Source organism: Staurois parvus, unplaced genomic scaffold, assembly GCF_062004578.1.
Source record: "Staurois parvus isolate SC_StPar_1 unplaced genomic scaffold, SC_StPar_1.0 ptg000234l, whole genome shotgun sequence".
In the NCBI taxonomy this organism is placed as follows: Eukaryota; Metazoa; Chordata; class Amphibia; order Anura; family Ranidae; genus Staurois; species Staurois parvus.
This window is the reverse complement of record NW_028318030.1, coordinates 5,478,257-5,497,866: the sequence shown is the minus strand read 5'-3', so window position 1 is coordinate 5,497,866 and position 19,610 is coordinate 5,478,257. Positions and strand designations below refer to the sequence as shown.

General features: G+C 41.0%; 1 protein-coding gene across 1 annotated transcript; it reads left to right on the top strand.

Annotated features, from left to right (window-relative positions):
• Positions 1-4,631: 4,631 nt before the first annotated feature.
• Positions 4,632-18,506, top strand: LOC149460160 (uncharacterized). Its single transcript, XM_089680068.1, has 2 exons — positions 4,632-4,781; positions 16,856-18,506. The coding sequence occupies exon 2, from the start codon at positions 16,904-16,906 to the stop codon at positions 18,122-18,124; it is 1,221 nt and encodes a 406-aa protein (XP_089536194.1). The 5' UTR covers positions 4,632-4,781; positions 16,856-16,903; the 3' UTR covers positions 18,125-18,506.
• The last annotated feature ends 1,104 nt before the right edge of the window (positions 18,507-19,610 follow it).

Below are 19,610 nucleotides of genomic sequence, written 5' to 3'. Positions count from 1 at the left end.
TGAGCACAACTGTACATAAAACCTGTTGTGCTTCTTCCCCTTTAAATATTTATGGATCAACAAACATGCACTTGATGACTAAAATATGCGATAACTCAATACATAATCTCTTTTTTGTAATTACCATCACCTAGCGCAAATTTATTTATAATATAGGAAGTCTGAAGCAGTTTTTCTTGTCCTACATGTTGCAGGTTGAATCCCACCCAGCAGCATTTAACCAGGAAGACTGAGGACCCACTACCAATAAATGGGTGTCATGGCCCTGCCCACTAAAAGTGGATGTCATCACACATCCTTTATTTATATGTATCAAAGCAGGGAGTGATGCTAAAGTTATCATAGCAGCACAGTTCTTTTCATTAGCAAAGGACTACTATTTTAGTATCATAATATCATGATATTATATGTTACCATTATAAATATGTATCAAAAAAGAATAAATTGCATTCCATATTTAAAAAAAAAACAGTTTTACAAACAGTAAGGCTCTGTTCACACTGCTGAAACGTCCAATGTAACTTTCTTGTGACTTCAATGCGACTTTCATGCAATTTTGCTGTTTTGTGACTTTGTTTAAAAACCCTCTGAAATCAGATACTGATGCATCAAAGTCACATAGATTAAAACAATCCTTGTGACTTTTGTGATTTTACCATTGCAGTCTATGGCGCTAAAGTCGCAGCAAAGGAACAGAAAAGTACTGCAGGAACGTCTTTTTAAGTTACATTAATTAAGATGGCACCCATTAAAATAAATATTTATTGGCTTGTCATGTGAATTTTATGTGTTGCAAGTTGCATGATAAGTCGCATCAGTGTGAACCAGGGCTAAAGTAATAAAGCGCTTTGTGCCTCCATTCCGAAGATAAAACACATTGCAAAAAAATCGAAAGAATGTGCTAATAGCGCTTCCAACGTCTAAAAGTCTTTATTAATACACTTTGAAGTGCAGCTGTCCCTGAAAAATTCAAATGGGTTTAATCAAGCTGTTGGCACACAGTTTTGGAAGAGTCATGTTTCATATGCCTTTAAGTGTTCTTTGTATTTTGCCTATGCTCCTCCCTTTCCTTTGGTGTAGTTCATGCTGTATAGATAGCTCCACCCCTTTGTTCATCTTCCCAGTAATGCACCTCAGCTTCAAGCCCCATGTCTTATGGAGTAGATCACATTATGATCTTTTGACTTATCCGATGTTCAATGTTGTAAGATTATCTCAGTTTATGGAATAAACTTCACAAGATCTACAAGGTGTCATCTGGAATGAGTCACTGCCTGTTTTATTAAAATAAGATTGAAGTTATCACTATCTCATCACAACTGTAAGTTACAGAGATCACACTTTCAATGCATAGATTGAGAGACAGAATAGGAAGCGTTTTATCTGGTCAGAGCAGGGAAGGGGTCACGCTACAATTCAAAGGTATACTTGGTAATGCATGTCGATTTTGTGGCACGTTAGGGTACATTGTCAGCCTATTCCATTCATTACTGCACCACAAAAATAGAAAACGGGCCCTAAATCTACTGTGTTCAATATTCTATGACAGTAAAATATAGAAACATCCAGGTGGTGAATATTTTTATATGCTCTATAATTAAAAATAATAATGACAATCATTTAATACATAATAACGATTAAATAGTAATTATAATATGTAGCGCTACCCCCGCAGGGGTCACTTGACAATGCTTCTCCCCTGTAGTTGCCCTGACCTTGAAGGCCTCCCAACACCTCTGACACTTTGGGTTCAGACATATTTCAACAGTATGAAATAATAATGCAAGAGGCACGATTCTTTCATAACAACTCTATGTTAAGCTTGTTCAAAAGAGTAGACCACAGAATGAAGGAAGGTTCAGGAGGTACATCTCCAGGTAACGCATAAAAGCAAAACACTGAAAAATGGAAATAACCAAATAACAATAACAGATTATATGGTCACAAGTGGTGCGGTATAACTATGTAACTGCCCCGCCAGCAGCAGGAGGGGGAAGAAAAGGCTTATTGACTTATCAGCTCCCTCTGGGCCACCAGCATCATAATAGGGAATTCAAAGAATTATGTAAAATAAAAAATGTTTATATATATATGTATACACACACACACTGTATTGCCAAAAGTATTGGGCCAGCCTTCCAAATCATTGGATTCAGGTGTTCCAATTACCTCCATGGCCACAGGTGTATAAAATCAAGCACCTAGGCATGCAGACTGCTTCTACAAACATTTGTGAAAGAATAGGTCGCTTTCAAGAGCTCATTGAATCCAAGCGTGGTACCGTGATAGGTTGCCACCTGTGCAATAAGTCCATCTGTGAAATTTCCTTGCTACTAAATATTCCACAGTCAGCTGTTAGTGGTATTATAACAAAGTGGGAGCAACTGGGAACAACAGAAACTCAGCCACGAAGTGGTAGGCCCCGTAACATGACAGAGCAGGGTCAGCAGATGCTGAAGCGCACAGTGTGCAGAAGTCGGCAACTGTCTGCAGAGTAAATAGCTAAAGACCTCCAAACATCATGTGGCCTTCAGATTAGCACAACAACAGTGCGTAGAGAGCTTCATGGAATGGGTTTCCATGGCCGAGCAGCTGCATCCAAGCCTTAAATCACCAAGTGCAATGCAAAGCGTCGGATGCAGTGGTGTAAAGCACGTCACCACTGGACTCTAGAGCAGTGGAGACGTGTTTTCTGGAGTAACGAATCACAGTGTCTGGCAATCCAATGGGACGTGTCTGGGTTTGGCGGTTGCCAGGAGAACGGTACTTGCCTGACTGCATTGTGCCAAGTGTAAAGTTTGGTGGAGGGAGGAATAATGGTGTGGGGTTGTTTTTCAGGGGTTAGGCTTGGCCCCTTAGCTCCAGTGAAGGGAACTCTTAAGGCGTCAGCATACCAAGACATTTTGGACAATTTCATGCTCCCAACTTTGTAGGAACAATTTGGGGATGGCCCTTCCTGTTCCAACATGGCTGCGCACCAGTGCACAAAGCAAGGTCCATAAAGACACTGATGAGCGAGTTTGGGGTGGAAGAACTTGACCAGCCTGCACAAAGCTGATAGAACACCTTTGGGATGAATTTAGAGCAGAGACTGCAAGCCAGGCCTTCTCGTCCGACATCAGTGACTGACCTCACAAATGCGCTTTTGGAAGAATGGTCAAACATTCCTATAGACACACTCCTAAACCTTGTGGACAGCCTTCCCAGAAGAGTTGAAGCTGTTATAACTGCAAAGAGTGGGCCAACTCAATACTGAACCCTAAAGTTCATTTGCATGTAAAGGCAGGCATCCCAATACTTTTGGCTATATGTGTATATATATATATATATATATATACACAGTATATATACTCTGGCATAAATGGGTACAGACACTGTAAGGCAGGCATGTCCAAAGTCCGGCCCGTGGGCCATTTACGGCCCGGGGGTCAGTTTAATACGGCCCTCCAACAGCCCTCCCTGCTCTGTGTAATGTGGCCCTCCCACGGCCCTCCCTTCTTTGGCAGACAGTCTTCTGCTTGAGAGCAGAGGGCAGTGCGCATGCCTGACTGCGGCGCGTTCTCCCTGGTCTGTGTAAATGCGGCTGTCGCACGGCCCTCCCTTCTGTGGCAGACAGCCTTCTGCTTGAGAGCAGTGCGCATGCGTGACTGCGCCGCGCTGGGAGCGTCAGAGGGCGGCGACGTCAGGGCCGGGCTTCCAGCGTGAAGTGTGTTTCTCTTCCCCTCCCAGCTGCCGAGCAGAGACTTCAGCTCCAGCTACCTTTTTCACCCTTCACATTAGTGCAGGTAAGTTTTTTTTTAATTTATTTTCAATACATTGTGAAAACTCAGCTGTCAGTTGATCTTAATGTTATGAAATGAAAAGTATGCCGTTTGCAATTAACTTGGCATAAAATAATTTATTTGCATTTAATTGTAATGGTTCAAAGAATGTTCGGAAAAATGTTCGGCCCTACACCATGTTCACTTCATCCAATCTGGCCCTCTTTGAAAAAAGTTTGGACACCCCTGCTGTAAGGGATTAGCCCAGTAGCGAGTTGTGCTTGACCCCCTGGATGAGTCAGAGCACAGTGAAAGAGGCTCTATTTACTAATTAGGTGACTTCTGAAGGCAATTGGTTCCACTAGATACAAATGCACGCCACACTTTTCACATATTTATTTGTAAAAAATGTTGAAAACCATTTATCATTTTCCTTCCACTTCACAATTATGTGTCACTTTGCGTTGGTCTATCACAGAAACTGCCTATAAATACATTTATGTTTTTGGTTGTAACATGACAAAATGTGGAAAATTTCAAGGGGTATGAATACTTTATCAAGGCACTGTAGTGGCACCTGGCTACAAATGAAATTCTACATTAATATATACTATACTGTATAATATGTTATAATTATAATATAATTATATTGTGATGTAGACATATTATAACAATTAATAAATAATAATGATAGCACTGGGATAATTGAAAAATGGGAAATACTCATTACAACACAATACAATATCTGTCAATGAATCGGTCTGTACAGATATTTTTAAATGGGTTGCAGTATGTGTGGTGGGAAGTCCCTCCTTGTATGCCAATCTTCTGTAAAAAGGAAAACTGCACAACAACAGATTCAGATAACAGCATTTAAAGAACTTCATACTACAGACTAGGAGGAGGGTTTTTATATTGTTTTCACTAGCAATCATTTGAGCTCCTGTGCAGAATTATTTCCTAAAGAGCAAACACAAGAAATTCACTTGCTTAATAGTTTCAGCTCCCAAGGCTACACAGGTGAGTTGATTCTCTTGCTACTGATAAATGTAATTATTTTTTCCAATAATTTTAGCCTAGGTTTACACTAGTGCTGCTGCATATTTATATGTTCTTTAGTGCATTTTTGTTGAATGCCATTACATGTTTTTGATGCATATTTTTTTCTGTAGGAGACTGGATTTTAGACACAAAACTCTCTCTGCCAAAAAAGCACTAAAAACACACATACATGCGTTTTACATGCATATTATATGTTCTTTTCATGCTTTCCCATTGAAGTCTATGTGGGGAAAAACGTACTATGCTGCACTAAAAGAAATGCCTGCACCCTTTCAAAAGTCACACTACACCCTGTTGTATTGATGTGAACAGGCACCATAGAGACTAATGCGATTTCCATTGTTGTGCATGGCAGCACAGTGGCAGACGCATAAGAAATCACACTAATGTGCACAGGGCCTTAGAGGTAAATTGATTTCAGTGTGCTGGAAATCAGATGACTCACAACTTCAAATAAAAAAAGTCATGCTTTTGTTCCAGGTTTAACCAGAGGTAGTTATAAAAGAATAGAATACAGCTGCTGGTGTGTGGCAGGATACATTGTTTACATTTATGTAATACAATGGATATAAAAAGTCTACACACCCCTGTTAAAATGTCAGGTTTCTGTGATGTAAAAAAATGAGACAAAGATAAATCATTTCAGAACTTTTTCCACCTTTAATGTAACCTATAAACTGTACAACTCAATTGAACAACAAACTGAAATCTTTTAGGTGGAGGGAAGTAAAAATAAAAAATTAAAATAATATGGTTGTATAAGTGTGCACACCCCCTTATAAGACCTTATAGACGATGGAAAAGATCAGCATAGCGTACCCAGACATTTCCTTGAATGCCACGGAAAATCCACTGACGGTCTTTGTATGTGGATCATTGAAGGAATGCCACGGGACCTCCCTCTGGCAGAGCACTTTTTGCGTCTATGTCAAAAGGAAACTTTTTGGATCTACACCTTAGACATATTATCCCCTGGTGGCCTAAATGAAGAGCTTGAAATAAGCCCCATTTTATAGAGACATTCGCTTCCTTCCAAATGGTGGTTATAAATATTGACACAATATCCTTCTACAGAGGTTTGTACTTTATCACTAGTAGTCCTTTCCTCCAACAAACTTAGGTATCTTCCTTCCTTATCCCTCTCTCATTTTACCATGATCCGTTTTAGTACATCACAAAGGGATAATAAGGAGATACAAACATCCACATACTATTATAGCAAGCCCATTTATCCAAAATGCGCTCTTCTAATTTTGCTTTTATTATTATTTATCTTTATCCATTTTTTATTTATGGTACAATAATCTACCTTTTTCATTATCTTATTGATTTATTCATTATTACTAACGTTTATTTTCACCTCCATTGTTCTAATGTATTTTCATAATTAATTCCTAGATTGTAAGCTCGAAAGACCAGGGCCCTCAATCCCCTCATGTCGTATTGGTATTGTTCTGTCACATGTTCTGTCCCCCTTTGTAATGTACAGCGCTGAGTGAACTATTGGTGCTTTATAAATACTGTATAATAATAATAATTAATTGTATTGTTATTTTCTATTTCCCTTCTATCTAATATGCCTTTTTTTAGATATATGTAATTATATATATACATACCCACTCGTATACTTTTTAACCCAAAAGCATTAGAGCTATTCTCTCGTGTTTTTATATCTGTATTAAAGCGGAGCTCCACCCAAAAGGGGAAGTTCCGCTTTAAGCCTTTGTCCCCCGGTCCCCACTAAGGATTTGGGAAGCGGAGGGGAGGGGGTATCTGAATTTCCTTTTCCGCTACAATCACCTAGGCGATCGGAAGCGGAAGTCGTCCTCCCCCCCCTCCCTTCCCATAGCCTTCTGGGACATGTGACAAGTCCCAAAAGACTACAGGGCCATTCACAAAGTGCAGTGCTTCTCGTGCATGCGCAGTGGGCACCTGGCTGTGAAGCTGCAAGCTGTCACAGTCGGGTGCCCACACTGAAGATGTTGGCGCCAGGGAGAAAAGACGGATGGTGAAACCAGCCATAGTGAGGACACCGCTGGACCGAGGGACAGGTAAGTGTCTGTATTTTAAAAGTCAACAGCTACAGTTTTTGTAGCTCCTGACTTGTTTTGTTTTTTTTCAGTAGGAACTCCACTTTAATTCTTGTACAATGCAGGAAAATATGTAGGTCCTGAGGACCCAGGAACTACTTGCCTCCCCTATTCCCTTCACACTATAATATTGTAAATGTTCTAATGGGGCATAGGTCTGAAGAAAGAGCCTACTGAGCATGCTCCGAAACGCGTTACCGCTCCCTTCACTTGCTACATCCGACTCTGCTCTGCAAGCCTCATTTTGATACACAGACACATCCGCGTTCATATTTCCTGATCCTATAGAATGAGCTGCTGCTGGATGTCTCACCTGGATCTTAAACGCACCACATGATGAGTCTTTTTAACTATTTATCTTGTAAGTGCAATTTATCCATTGTTCACTAATAAATTGTCTATACTGCACTTAGAGGCGTCTTCCTCTTTTTATCATGTGCTAGTATATACCCTCTTTAACACAAGCAGCTTGAAAAAAAAACAATGTATGTAGTCCATAGTCTTAGTGTTGCAAATGAAAACTTCCACCCACAATGACCACATGTATGGTTTAGCTGATTAAAGCATTATTAAAGCCAAAAACAAAAATGCATTATATATTGCAGCTTACCTATAATCAGATGGGATGGCTACATACGTTTTCTTTTCTTTGGCTTTTTCCCTTCTGTTTTCACCTGGTGATATGCACAGTAACACGCCTCCTGTATTAGTGAGCAGGGGCAGACTGACCATTTGGAAACTCGGGCACTGCCCAAGGGCCTGGGGTCAGTAGGGGGCCCCATGAGATGCCCCTGGTACATTTTTCATTGGCTTTTTTGAGTTTGAGCAAGGACACAGGGGCCCCATGATCCCCTATTGCCCGGGGGCCCCATGAGTTGTCAGTCCGTCCCTGTTAGTGAGACACCGCTCTGGAGGAATAAGCACAAGAGGCATAGCAGACAACACAAGTTTCAGTCTGAGGGAGGCAGGGTGTTAAATATATGAGCAGATTTGAATACTATAACAAATTAAAGCCAAACTCCAGCTAACAATTTATAATCAGTAAAACAGTAATTTTCCTTTTGGGTTAAAGGTTTTACACGAATAAAATAAAAAGCTGACCATTTTAATCACCCCTGCCAGTTGAATGGTCTCCTCCATTTAAAATGATACATTCTGCTGTAGAGCTTGAGCTTGCTCTGAAAATTAGCAGAATTGCTGACTGGATCACCAGATAAAAATAGAAGAAAGCCAAAAAAAAGAAAATGAATGTAACCATCATATCTAAGAATTGGTAAACTGCAATATAATAAAGGTTTGCTTTTGGGTTTAATACTCCTTTAGGCCTCATGCACACTGGGCGATTTTACAGCTGATGTTTTTGGCGTCTGGCTTTTTTTTCACAGCCTGTAAACTCCCCAGCATGTTTTCGTATGTGTCCATGAAAACATTGGCTTTAATCAGCGTTTTTTGGCATTTCTGGCTGGAACAAAAACCCAGAATTGGTGGGTTTCAAGAGGAGTTTTTAAGGTGTGAAATGCTCTAATGCTGGTAAAATGGTAAAACATGGTAAAACGCGGCAAACTGGTGTTTTTGAGGCAAAAGGGTTTTTTTTTCTTTTTGGGGCTAAAAAACGCTAACATAGAAAAATGTGGCTAAATGCAAAATGCAAAAACTCTAAAAACCGTGGTAAAACTAAAAACCGTTTTTAACTTACTTTATACAGCAAATGCTACCGGCATTTTTAAAATGGCCAGTGTGCATGAGGCCTTAATGTCAAGGAAGAACACCACCACAAAAAAAAACTGGTGAAAAAACTAGGACCCTGCAGCATAAAGAGTTTAATATGCATTTGTTAGGTCCACGTTACCAAGATGTAAAGATCCTGAGTCCTCTATCATCTACTGGAAACTGTCCCCATTGTAATAGAAATACAAAAGAAAGCTCCGATAGTGCAATATAGTTTTATTAAAAAAGTAAATAAAAAGCCAGCTTAACCACTTGACAGCTGGACTATAGCCGAATGACGGCTACAGCGCGGTCGTCCAGTTCTGGGAGGGTGTCATGTGACGTCCTCCAGAACTGTGCCTCTCTGCGCCCCCTGGGGTGTGCACCTGGCAAGCTCTGCGATTGATATGTCTGTTGGACACAGCTGGTCACATGACACAGTAAAGGACCAATCACAGCGCCCTTTTATCACATGATCAGCTGTGTTAAATGACACAGCTGATCACAATGTAAATACAGTTGCAAGTTATCGGCAATTCAAATCAGCAGCTGCAACCCAAATCCAAGACCATGTATGGTGCAAGTCCTGCTGGGTGCCAGCATGGAAGCTCTTACAGCAAAATTTCACAGCTGCACACGTCTTTTTCTGTTTAAAAAGTAAAACCGCTTTGACAGTTGTATAAAAGCAGAAGTACAAAAATAAAAGTTGACCTATGTTTTTCTGCACTAGATAAATGCAGGCCACCACTGGGGCACATAGAAATTGCATCACACTACTCCCTATCGGATTGGATACTGCACTAGCCTGATTAGGTGAGGTTAGATTAGAATAGAATAGATTAGGTGGATGGCTCATTCGCCTTACCAACCATTCAGTGTCTGCTACTTCTCTCTGCCAAGCCCTCCATTGGCTTCCACTCGCCCAACCAATAAAATTCTAAATACTAACAACTTACAAAGCCATCCACAACTCTGCCCCCAGCTACATCACCAGCCTGGTCTCAAAATATCAACCAAACCGCTCTCTTCGATCCTCCCAAGACTTTCTGCTCTCTAGTTCCTGAGTCACCTCCTTCCATGCTTGCCTCCAGGACTGCTCCCAAGCTTCTCCCATCCTATGGAATGCCCTACCCCAATCTGTGCAAAAAGAAAAAAACAATCCTACATAACCCTAAAAATTAATAGTCACATGATGACCGCTGCCCTTTCCTCTTTGTCTATATCAGCAGATTGTGGGATGGCTTCACTCTCACTGTTGTAAAACGACAACTTCTTTTATGCAATGTGATTTCATTGCTGTTGCTGCTGCGGATGAGAGTAAAATGTTTGTGGACCCTAAGGCCTAGTTCACTCCTATTTGTTTTTCAGTGTGTTTTCAGTTTTGCAGTCCATTCCATGGACATTGCATTCCATTTAACATAGTTTCCTATGGGTCACGTTCACATCTGTGCGTTTTCCACTGGTGCTTTTTTTTTTTTTAAAGGGTCAGGGACTTTTTTCCCACAGCAGGTTTCATTTTAGGTTCCATAAACTTTATGGAAATGCAACGAAAACACAACAAAGATGCATTGAAACACATCAAAAACATGTGCAAAAACGCACAGGGAAAATTCATCAACTGCAACCTGCATAGGTGCGACAATCCAAGAGTCTGTTGTCATTTTGTCAAGTTATCAAAACTCACAGTAGAATGCTTGAGGATATGATTACCTTTTTCAGCCTCTAGACATATATCTTGACTAAACAACACATTGTTAAACAGCTGCCATACGTACTGCATAATATCACCCACTTTCTGGTCTTAAAGTAGAACTATATGCAAACTCTCTTTTTTTCCATTTTGGAAAGAGTAATGGAGGGTTATAACCCCTGTTTTGTTTCATCTGTGTCCCATTGTGGATATTGACCTTCACTTTCTGTCTCATAGCCAAAACAGAAAGTGAGAGAAAATTTCTGCAAATTAAGGGAATCTATTGAGGCCCCAAGTCACTAGAATTAATGTCCCCATTGGAATGTTTTCCCCTATTACTGTTCTGGGCACATCCCAAAAATTGGGATTTTCTTTCACTTTCAGTGACAATGGGTCAATCTCCCTAACAGGGGCACAAACAGCCATAAAAATCTGACAGTTGCTCTAATCTATCTCAACCCTATCCAAAATGAAAACATTTTGCCTTTAGTTATACCTTAATATCATTATAGGTATTATATTTGTTTAGTCCCTGGGCATGGATGTGGAGGATAATTCACACAGGGACATACTTTCTTGCATGAACAACACAACACTTCAGGAACTTCAAAAATTCAATCACTTTTTAAAATGTGCCAGCTTAAAAGGGTTATGTCTAATGAGCTGTATAACACCCTGTGGACTTTTCTATTTTATTTACAGTTTTAATGAATTTTGGAAGTACAGCTATCGCGATACTCCCGGAGCTATGACAGGAGCAGTGATTCTTTTTTGCACAGCAACCACTCTGCCCTCCTCCTTTCCTATGAGTTCACGTAATACATAACTTTTTGTGATTGGGCAAGAGGAGAGGAGGGGTGGGTAGAGTGGTTGCACAAACTTGCAGCTGCAGGATCTGAGCACCATAAGTATAGCAACAGCTGTACTCTAGGTGCACAGAAAAATGAAATAAAAGGAGGTTAAGTGGCATATACCTCATTGGCCTTAAAGCAGAATAACCCTGCATCCGAGCACCACAAACCAGAAATGCTATTTAATTTGTTTTTAATATTCAAAGCAAACCCCCCCCCCCCCCCCCCCCAATCCATCTATGTCTCTATGCTTTGTTTTGTTAAGAAATCACTTTGAAAGACACCATCTAGTGATTCTTGAGTAAGGGCAGATGATTCATATAGCATTCACTTTCTGAAATCAATCTGCCCTTAGATCAGACATGCAGGCAGGAGGGTGTGCTTAGCTGAGAAAACCCCTCCTCCCTCCTGAAGACTCCTGAGATGTATGATATTTTTTGCCTAGGCAAAAAAATCAGGAAGTCACTGAAGAAATTTATTAAAAATATAATATACTTTCCTATCTATTTACTAATGCTAGCAGCATAAGGATTAAAAATAGTCAACATTGATTGAGGCAGTGAAGTTTCACTTTAACCTATTGTATGCCAAACCTTTTTAAAAATTGACTGCATATCTGGCGTTCTTCTTAAGGCCCTTTTGCCACTGTTAGAGGAGTTTTGGGTTTTTTGCTGCCTCTAAAAACAAGCCTTCATGTTATCAATTTGGCAGAAAAAACTTCTGACGCACCGAAATGCACCTAAACACCAGGCACATTCAGCGATTGAGCATTAATTCATTTCAATAGAATAAATTAATATTCGGGCCAATGGAATGAATGAACGCCCAGGCGCTTGACACTCTTAAACAAGTCTAAACTCATTTGCAAAACGTGGCTTTAGGCTCCTTTTTCATGTGCTTTTCCCTGGCAAGGAGAAAAGGAGTTCAGATGCTTTCCACCCATCAGGATCCCCAGAGTTACTCCCCCCCCTTACATTAGGGTCCCCAGAGCTACTCCCCTCCTTACATCAGGGAATCCAGACTCACCCCCCTTACATCAGGGAATCCAGACTCACCCCCCTTACATCAGGGTTCCCAGAGCTACTCCCCTCCTTACATCAGGGTTCCCAGAGCTACTCCCCCCCCCCCTTACCATCAGGGTCCCCAGAGCTACTCCCCTCCTTACATCAGGGAATCCAGACTCACCCTCCCTTACATGAGGGAATCCAGACTCACCCCTCCCTTACATCAGGGACTCTAGAGTCACCCCTATTCAGGCGCTGACTGACCATTTGGAAACTCGAGCACTGCCTGAGGGCCTGGGGTCAGTAGAGGGCCCCATGAGATGCCCCTGGCACCTTTTTCATAGGCTTTTTTGAGTTTGGGCAAGGACACAGGGGCCCCATGATCCCTTATTGCCCGGTGGCCCCATGAGTTGTCAGTCCGCACCTGTCCCCATTACATCAAGATCCACAGAGCCACCCCCTCTTTACATAAGTGTCCCCAGAGTCACCCCCCCCTCCTATATCAGGGTCCCCAGAGCCACTCCTCCTCCAACATTATATCAGGGTCACCAAAGATTTCTTAACCTCCTTGCATCAGAGTCCATCCATTCTGTTATTGTAGCCCTCAGCTACACGTGTAAGCTGGGAGACAAGGCACTGACAGTAGGTCTAGAGGTAATCTGTTCTCCTTATATGAATGGTGAGGTCAGAGCAAGCATGTGGTTGGTTGCTAGGACACCGGGACTCCTAACAACCAATCACTATAGCTGGCAAAGGCGGGTGAGAGGTGGCCCTGCACATGAGATGGATGGAGATGTAAGATGGACCCATGTTCCCCCTGGCTACACTGTGTGCAGTGTTTTTACAGACATTCCATATCCATAATTGACATTCTTGGTCAACTGCCAGCCAGGAACCATGGTGGACAACCGTATATAGAGATGACATGTATCGTAGGCATTGCAGGTCAGTCTAAGGAAGCAAATAGGTCACAATGATAATAAGAGGGCCTAATATCAGTATTGTGAGTAGGTCTCCTGAACTTTATGTGACTTGATATAAAGCAAATGGTCCCTTTAACTCCATAGAGCATTGGCAAGAGAACTTGCTTCTCTTGAATTGAAACAGATATAAACACATACCCTTCCCTACCCAGGGCCCCACCTTTGCTTATGGGGCTTTAAAAGTTATATATAGACAAGATAGAAAAAAAATCCATGTCACTGAGCCGTCACCAAAAGTCACAATAACCTCTGTTTTTCTTTGTGATCATAGTTTGTAATAAAATATACATAATGATCCTGCCAGAAGCCTCTCCTGTACAGTATGTCAGTTCTTTACTTAAAGTGACAATGCTGACACTGCACTGTTGAAATATTAACAAATGTCACCTTGTGTCTTCATCCCACTTTGTACTACAAGAGTATGTGCCAACGTGCACAACATCATTAACCATTTTAGCTTCAAAGATTTTACCCCCTTCGTGACCCGGCCATTTTTTGCTATTTAGCACTGCCCTACTTTAACTGGTAATTGCGCGGTCATGCAACGCTGTGCCCTAATTACACTTATATAATTTTTTCACATAAATAGGAGCTCTCTTTTGGTGGTATTTGATCAGGAATGTGTTTTTTTAATATATAAAGGAAAAAAGACCAACATTTTTTAAAAGAAAACAAACAATATTTTTTACTTTCTGCTATAAAACATATCCAATAAAAAAAATTTAAAAAGCACACATTTAGGACAAAATGTATTCTGCTACATGTCTTTGGTAAAAGAAAAGTCCCAATATGCATATATTAATTAGTTTGCATGAAAGTTATAGCTTCTACAAACTACTGTACATATACTGGAATTTTTATTTATTTATTTTCAATAAGAATGGCGGTGATCAACAACTTATAGTGGGACCGTGATAGTGTGGTGGGCAATCTGAAACTGACACTTTGTGGGAACTGATTAACTGACATCACTACTGACACTAATACAGTGATCTGTGCTAATATAACACACTGTCACTGTACTATTGACACTAGATGGGAAGGGGTTAACATCTAGGGGCAATCAAAGGGTAAACTTTGTGCCTAACAACTGTAAAGTGTGCTGCTTTTACTAAGCCTTTGCAGGGAGAAAGAAAAACAGCCACATAACTGCTGTCCGTAGAGAGCCCTGTGTTGTTTACCAATACAGGGCTCTCTTCTGTCATTCGCTCTCTACAGAAGTCAGTAGGATGTAGGGATGTGTACAAAGGTTGGTAGTATGTAGGGTAGTGTACAGTGGTACGTAAAGCAGTGCACAGAGGTCAATATAATGTAGGGCAGTGTACAGGGGTCAGTAGCATGCACAGCAGTATATAGAGGTCAGTTGTATGTAAGGCAGCGTTTAGGGGTCAGTAGTATGTAGGGAGGTGTATAGAGCTCAATTGTATGTAGGGGAGTGTACAGGGGTCAGTAGCATGTAGGGCAGTGTATGGTGGTACGTAAAGCAGTGCACAGAGGTCAATATAATGTAGGGCAGTGTACAGGGGTCAGTAGAATGTAGGGCAATGTACAGAGGTCAGTAGTATGTACAGCAGTATATAGAGGTCAGTTGTATGCAGGGCATTGTTTAGAGGTCAGTACTATGTAGGGAAGGGTATAGAGGGCAATTGTATGTAGGGAAGTGTACAGAGGTCAGTTGTATGTAGGGAAGTGTATAGAGGTCAATTGTATGTAGGGCAGTGTACAGGGGTCAGTAGTAGGTAGGGAAATATGGGCAGCACAGTGGCTAAATGGTTAACACTTCCACCTGGCAGTACTAGGGTCATTGGTTCGAATCCCAAACACGGCACCAGCTGCCTGGAGTTTACATGTTATCCCTGTGCCCGCGTGGGTTTCCTCCGGATACTGCGGTTTTCTCCCACACTTCAAAGACATGCTGGTAGGTTAATTGGCTCCTGTCTAAATTAGGCCTAGTATGTGTATGTATGAATGTAAGTTAGGGACCTTAGACTGCACGCCCCTTGAGGGTTAGGGTCTGATGTGAATGTACAATATATATGTAAAGTGCTGTGTAAATTGCAGCGCTATATAAGTACCCAAAATAAATAAATAAAATATACAGAGGTTATTGATTTGTAGGGCAGTGTACAGGGGTCAGTAGTATGTAGGGAAATGTATAGAGGTCAGCTGTATGTAGGACAGTGTACAGGGGTCACTAGTAGGTATGGCAATGTACATTGATTTGTAGGGCAGACTACAGGGGTCAGTAGGGCAAATGATGGGAGTCAGTGTGAAGAGGTAAGTAGTGACACAGAGTGCAGGGTCATTGGAATGTAAACAGAGGTCAGATGTACATGAGGCACAGTGCAGTGGTCAGGGGTGTGTGACAAGCAGCTGCCTGTTTGCTTCTACAGCCCCGGCCATTAACCATTTCCTCCTCTCTGGCAGCTGCCACTATAATGGAAAATAAATGCTGATGTCTGGCAGGTGCACACATCTGCATTGTAGGCAGCAGTCTTAACCACTTGCTGCCCCGCCACGGTAAATATACCATGGCAAGCACAGGCACAGTAATGTATATATAAGTCTGCTGCCTTCTTCCAGGTTTGATTGGACACAGTGAGAGTTTGGCAGCTGTTTTCAGTCAATGAGTTTGGCTGAAGTCAGCTGATCAATCACGCAGAGTTCTGTGTTTACAAAACAGCCATATAGTAAAGTAAAAGCAGCACATATTACACACTGTTAGGCACACAATGAACCTCCTGATTACCCCTGGATGTTAACCTCTTCCCAGCCAGTGTCATTAGTACAGTGTCAGTGTACAGTATTAGCACTGTTCACTATATTGGTGTCACTATTGATGTCAGTGTCAGTTAGTTTCCCCCCCCCTCCCCAGCCAGTGTCGGCTAGTGCCAGATTGCCCACCATACTATCACAGTCCCACTATAAGTCACTAATCACCGCAATTACCAGTATAGCGTCAAAGGTGCATTAGTTCCTGTATTCATACCATAGTTTGTAGGCGCTATAATGTTTGCAGAAACCAATTAATATATACTTATTGGGATTTTTTAAAAAACAAAGACGCAGTGGAATACAGTGGAATCTAATTTTATGAAGAAATTTGATTTTTTTTTATTGGATATGTTTTATAACATAAAGTAGAAAATATTGTTGTTTTTTTTTTTTTCAAAATTCACACTCTTTTTTTTTTTAACATAATAAAAAATAAAAACCTAGTGGTGATCAAATACCACCAAAAGAAAGTTATATTTGTTTGAAAAAAATTATATAAACTTTATTTGCATAGTGTTACATAACTGCACAATTACCAGTTAAAGTAGCATAGTGCAGAATAGCAAAACATGCTTTGGTCATGAAGGGGGTAAAACCTTCTGGAGGTCAATTGGTTAAATACCACTGCTGTCTCTCTCATTTCCATCCAGCTCTGCCCCTTACTTAATACTTCTTTTGGCTTCCCTTTAACTATTGTAGATTGCCACTCTGATCTGAGAGGTGACAGGTGCTAGAGACCTGTCACGGTAGCAATTTACCTTTCAGATGGCCGTGATTGATGGGCTGCCAACCCCTACCCTAAATTGTTTCCTAACATTTAGTCGTATTCCAGAATGGAATCATAACATGATGCTGCACTGTAATTTTTTTCTTTTGTTTTTAGACTAAGATATCAATGCACTATATTGAATTTCTTTTCATCTTATTTTTAGATTGCTGAATAGCCCTGGCAAGAAAACCCTCAAACTTAATGTACAACTATGAATACTGAAACAAGTACTAATGTATCTCCAATTATTTCTGCCCCTGAACTGGGTAAGGATCACAAGTACCATGTTTTCATCAGCTACAGCAGTGGAGATTCCATCTGGGTTTCAAATCTTATTCATAAACTGGAGGAGACTTTTCCTACTGTGAAGATCTGTTTTCATGAAAGGGACTTTGTCCCAGGGAAGACCATTATAGATAATATGATTGAGTGTATCCAGAGCAGCCAAAAGACTGTGATGGTGCTGAGTCCAGACTTTGTACGCAGCCGCTGGTGCCTCTTTGAAGCCAACTTGTCTATGTTCCAGGACTGTATTCTTCATAAGGACATTGTTCCCATTATGTTGAAGCCGTGCCCATTACCTTTACATCTAAGTCATTTAACTTACTTGGAAACCGATGATGAGCAATTCTTTGATAAACTATCCCAAGTGCTTTTCAGCAATAAAGCCCAGGTGGCTCATTCATTAATCCATTACCAGTCATCTTTATTATACAGTGGAAAGACTCTTCTTACCTTGACTGCTGTCAATGAAGAAAGCGAAAGCTGGCAGCCAGGAGTATTTTCTTCTACTCCTGTTCCTGATTCACTTAGGGCAGTTGTGGATAACCCGCAAACATACAAGCAAGCTATAGAGATTGTTAATGAAATTAGACCACCTACATCTTGCATTCGTTTTACTGCATGCAAGGTGTTAATTTGTGTTTTCTGTGCAATATTGGCACCAGTTGGTATGATTTTCTTTGTTCTAAATTTTACTAGCATACAATATACACAAGTTGGTCTTCAGATTTTATCGGTTTTGCCATTAGCAATTATGGCTGCAATCATTGTACCCATCCTATTCATCAAAACTCTTTGCTGGAATAAGCAAACCGCAAAGACAATCACTCAAGCAATGAAACAGAAGACTTGTCAAGCAAATCTGCTCCTAAATAACAGTTCCCTCTTAGTTGGTTGCTCTTCTAAGTCACAGCTATTTTTTGTATACGTTAAGCTATGTGATTGCAAGAAAACTTTCCAAACTGCCTTTGGTTGTGATAGTGTATTGACTAAAAGCATGTGGGAAAAAGCCATTTGCACATATTCTTCAGATTACGCCTGCTGCTTAGCCAAGAAACATTTTCCATTCAATTCTACGGAATTCCCTGGACACCTTAAAGATGGCATCTGTTTCTGTCAGTATGTAGCTGCTCAAATAAAAAATGGCTAAAAGGAACCACAAGTGTGTGCATGTGGACTGCAGAAAAAAAAATAATGGACAGTACCATCACACTTTTCAGCAAAACTTTTAATGTGCTCCCCATGGCTTATGTGCTTTTCTCAACCAGTGAATGGCATAGATCCAAGGACACAATTACCTTATGGAATAGAAATAACCTGAAATTGTAGCATACAGGCTTCTGCCTAATTATTATTATCAGATAAAAAATAAATATTATTCTTTATAAGTTGAAAGAGTCAGCCCACTAAAAACTACTGCATTTTAATTTTTCAATCACTGGGGTAAACTAGGGACACTATATGTGAGTTCACTGGGACTCGGTTCCCGGGCCGGTGCACTTGCTGTGCCCTTAATAAAGGGGTTACTACTCTGCCTGTTTAATTCTATTTATTTTTTTAAATTTCGTGTAATAAAGCTTAAACGGGAGCTGTAGGTATAAACAAAAGTGAACAGGAATACCCCAAACTCCCAGGTGAACAGAATCAGGATTAGTGAAAGGTAGAGATGGTATTACAGTATCCAAAGGATAAGAAACAAAGGGCTGAATCAGCCTACCAGACTCCAAATCTAACTAAAATATCCTTTTTTGGTATGTCCAGGCAGAGCATGCAAAGAGATTTTTTTTAATGTGCCATTACTGTCATTCTTGGAAAGCTTTAGACCAGGGGTCATTGAATTAAAAATTTATGGAGGTCGGGTCAGCAAAATTTCCTTCCAGCAGAGGTCCGAATCTCGTTAGTGATATATATCACAGTCCCCCGGTACATTATGATCTTTAGCGTACCTTTCACACTGTAGTCCCCTCTACATCACAGTCCCCTCTTTAAAGAAGTCCCACAGTGTCCTCTTTTCCCTTCACATCACTGCCCCCCTTTACATCACAGCTCCCCTTAACAAAACACAGCGTCTCCTAACACAACACAGCACCCCTTAACACAACACAGTGCCCCTAACAACATAGCAAATATATAGCAAAGAGGGGATGTCTCTTTGCTGGACAAGGATGTCTCTTTGCTGGATGGGGATGTCCCTTCTTGGACTGGGCTGTCTCTTTGCTGGACCCAAATGGGCAAAGAGACATCGTCGTCCAGAAAAGAGACATAGCCATCCAGCAAAGAGACAGCCTGTCCAGCAAGGAGACAGTTCATCCAGCAAAGAGACAGTCTGCCCAGCAGAGACAGCTCATCCGGCAAAGAGACAGTCCGTCCGGCAAAGAGACGGCCTGTCTGGCAAAGAGACAGCCCCTCCGGCAAAGAGACAGCCCCTCCAGCAAAGAGACAGTGGGGAGGGATTCCCCATTACTTGCGGTTAGGAAAATGGAAACTGTTCACAATAGGGCCATAACAATGAAAACTTGACAAAGGCTGTAAACCTTCTGTATCTACAACTAAATAAAAGTTTTGATTCAAGTTAAGATTTAAAGCATATCCAATTATAAAACAAAAAATGTATATATTGCACGTCACTAATCCTT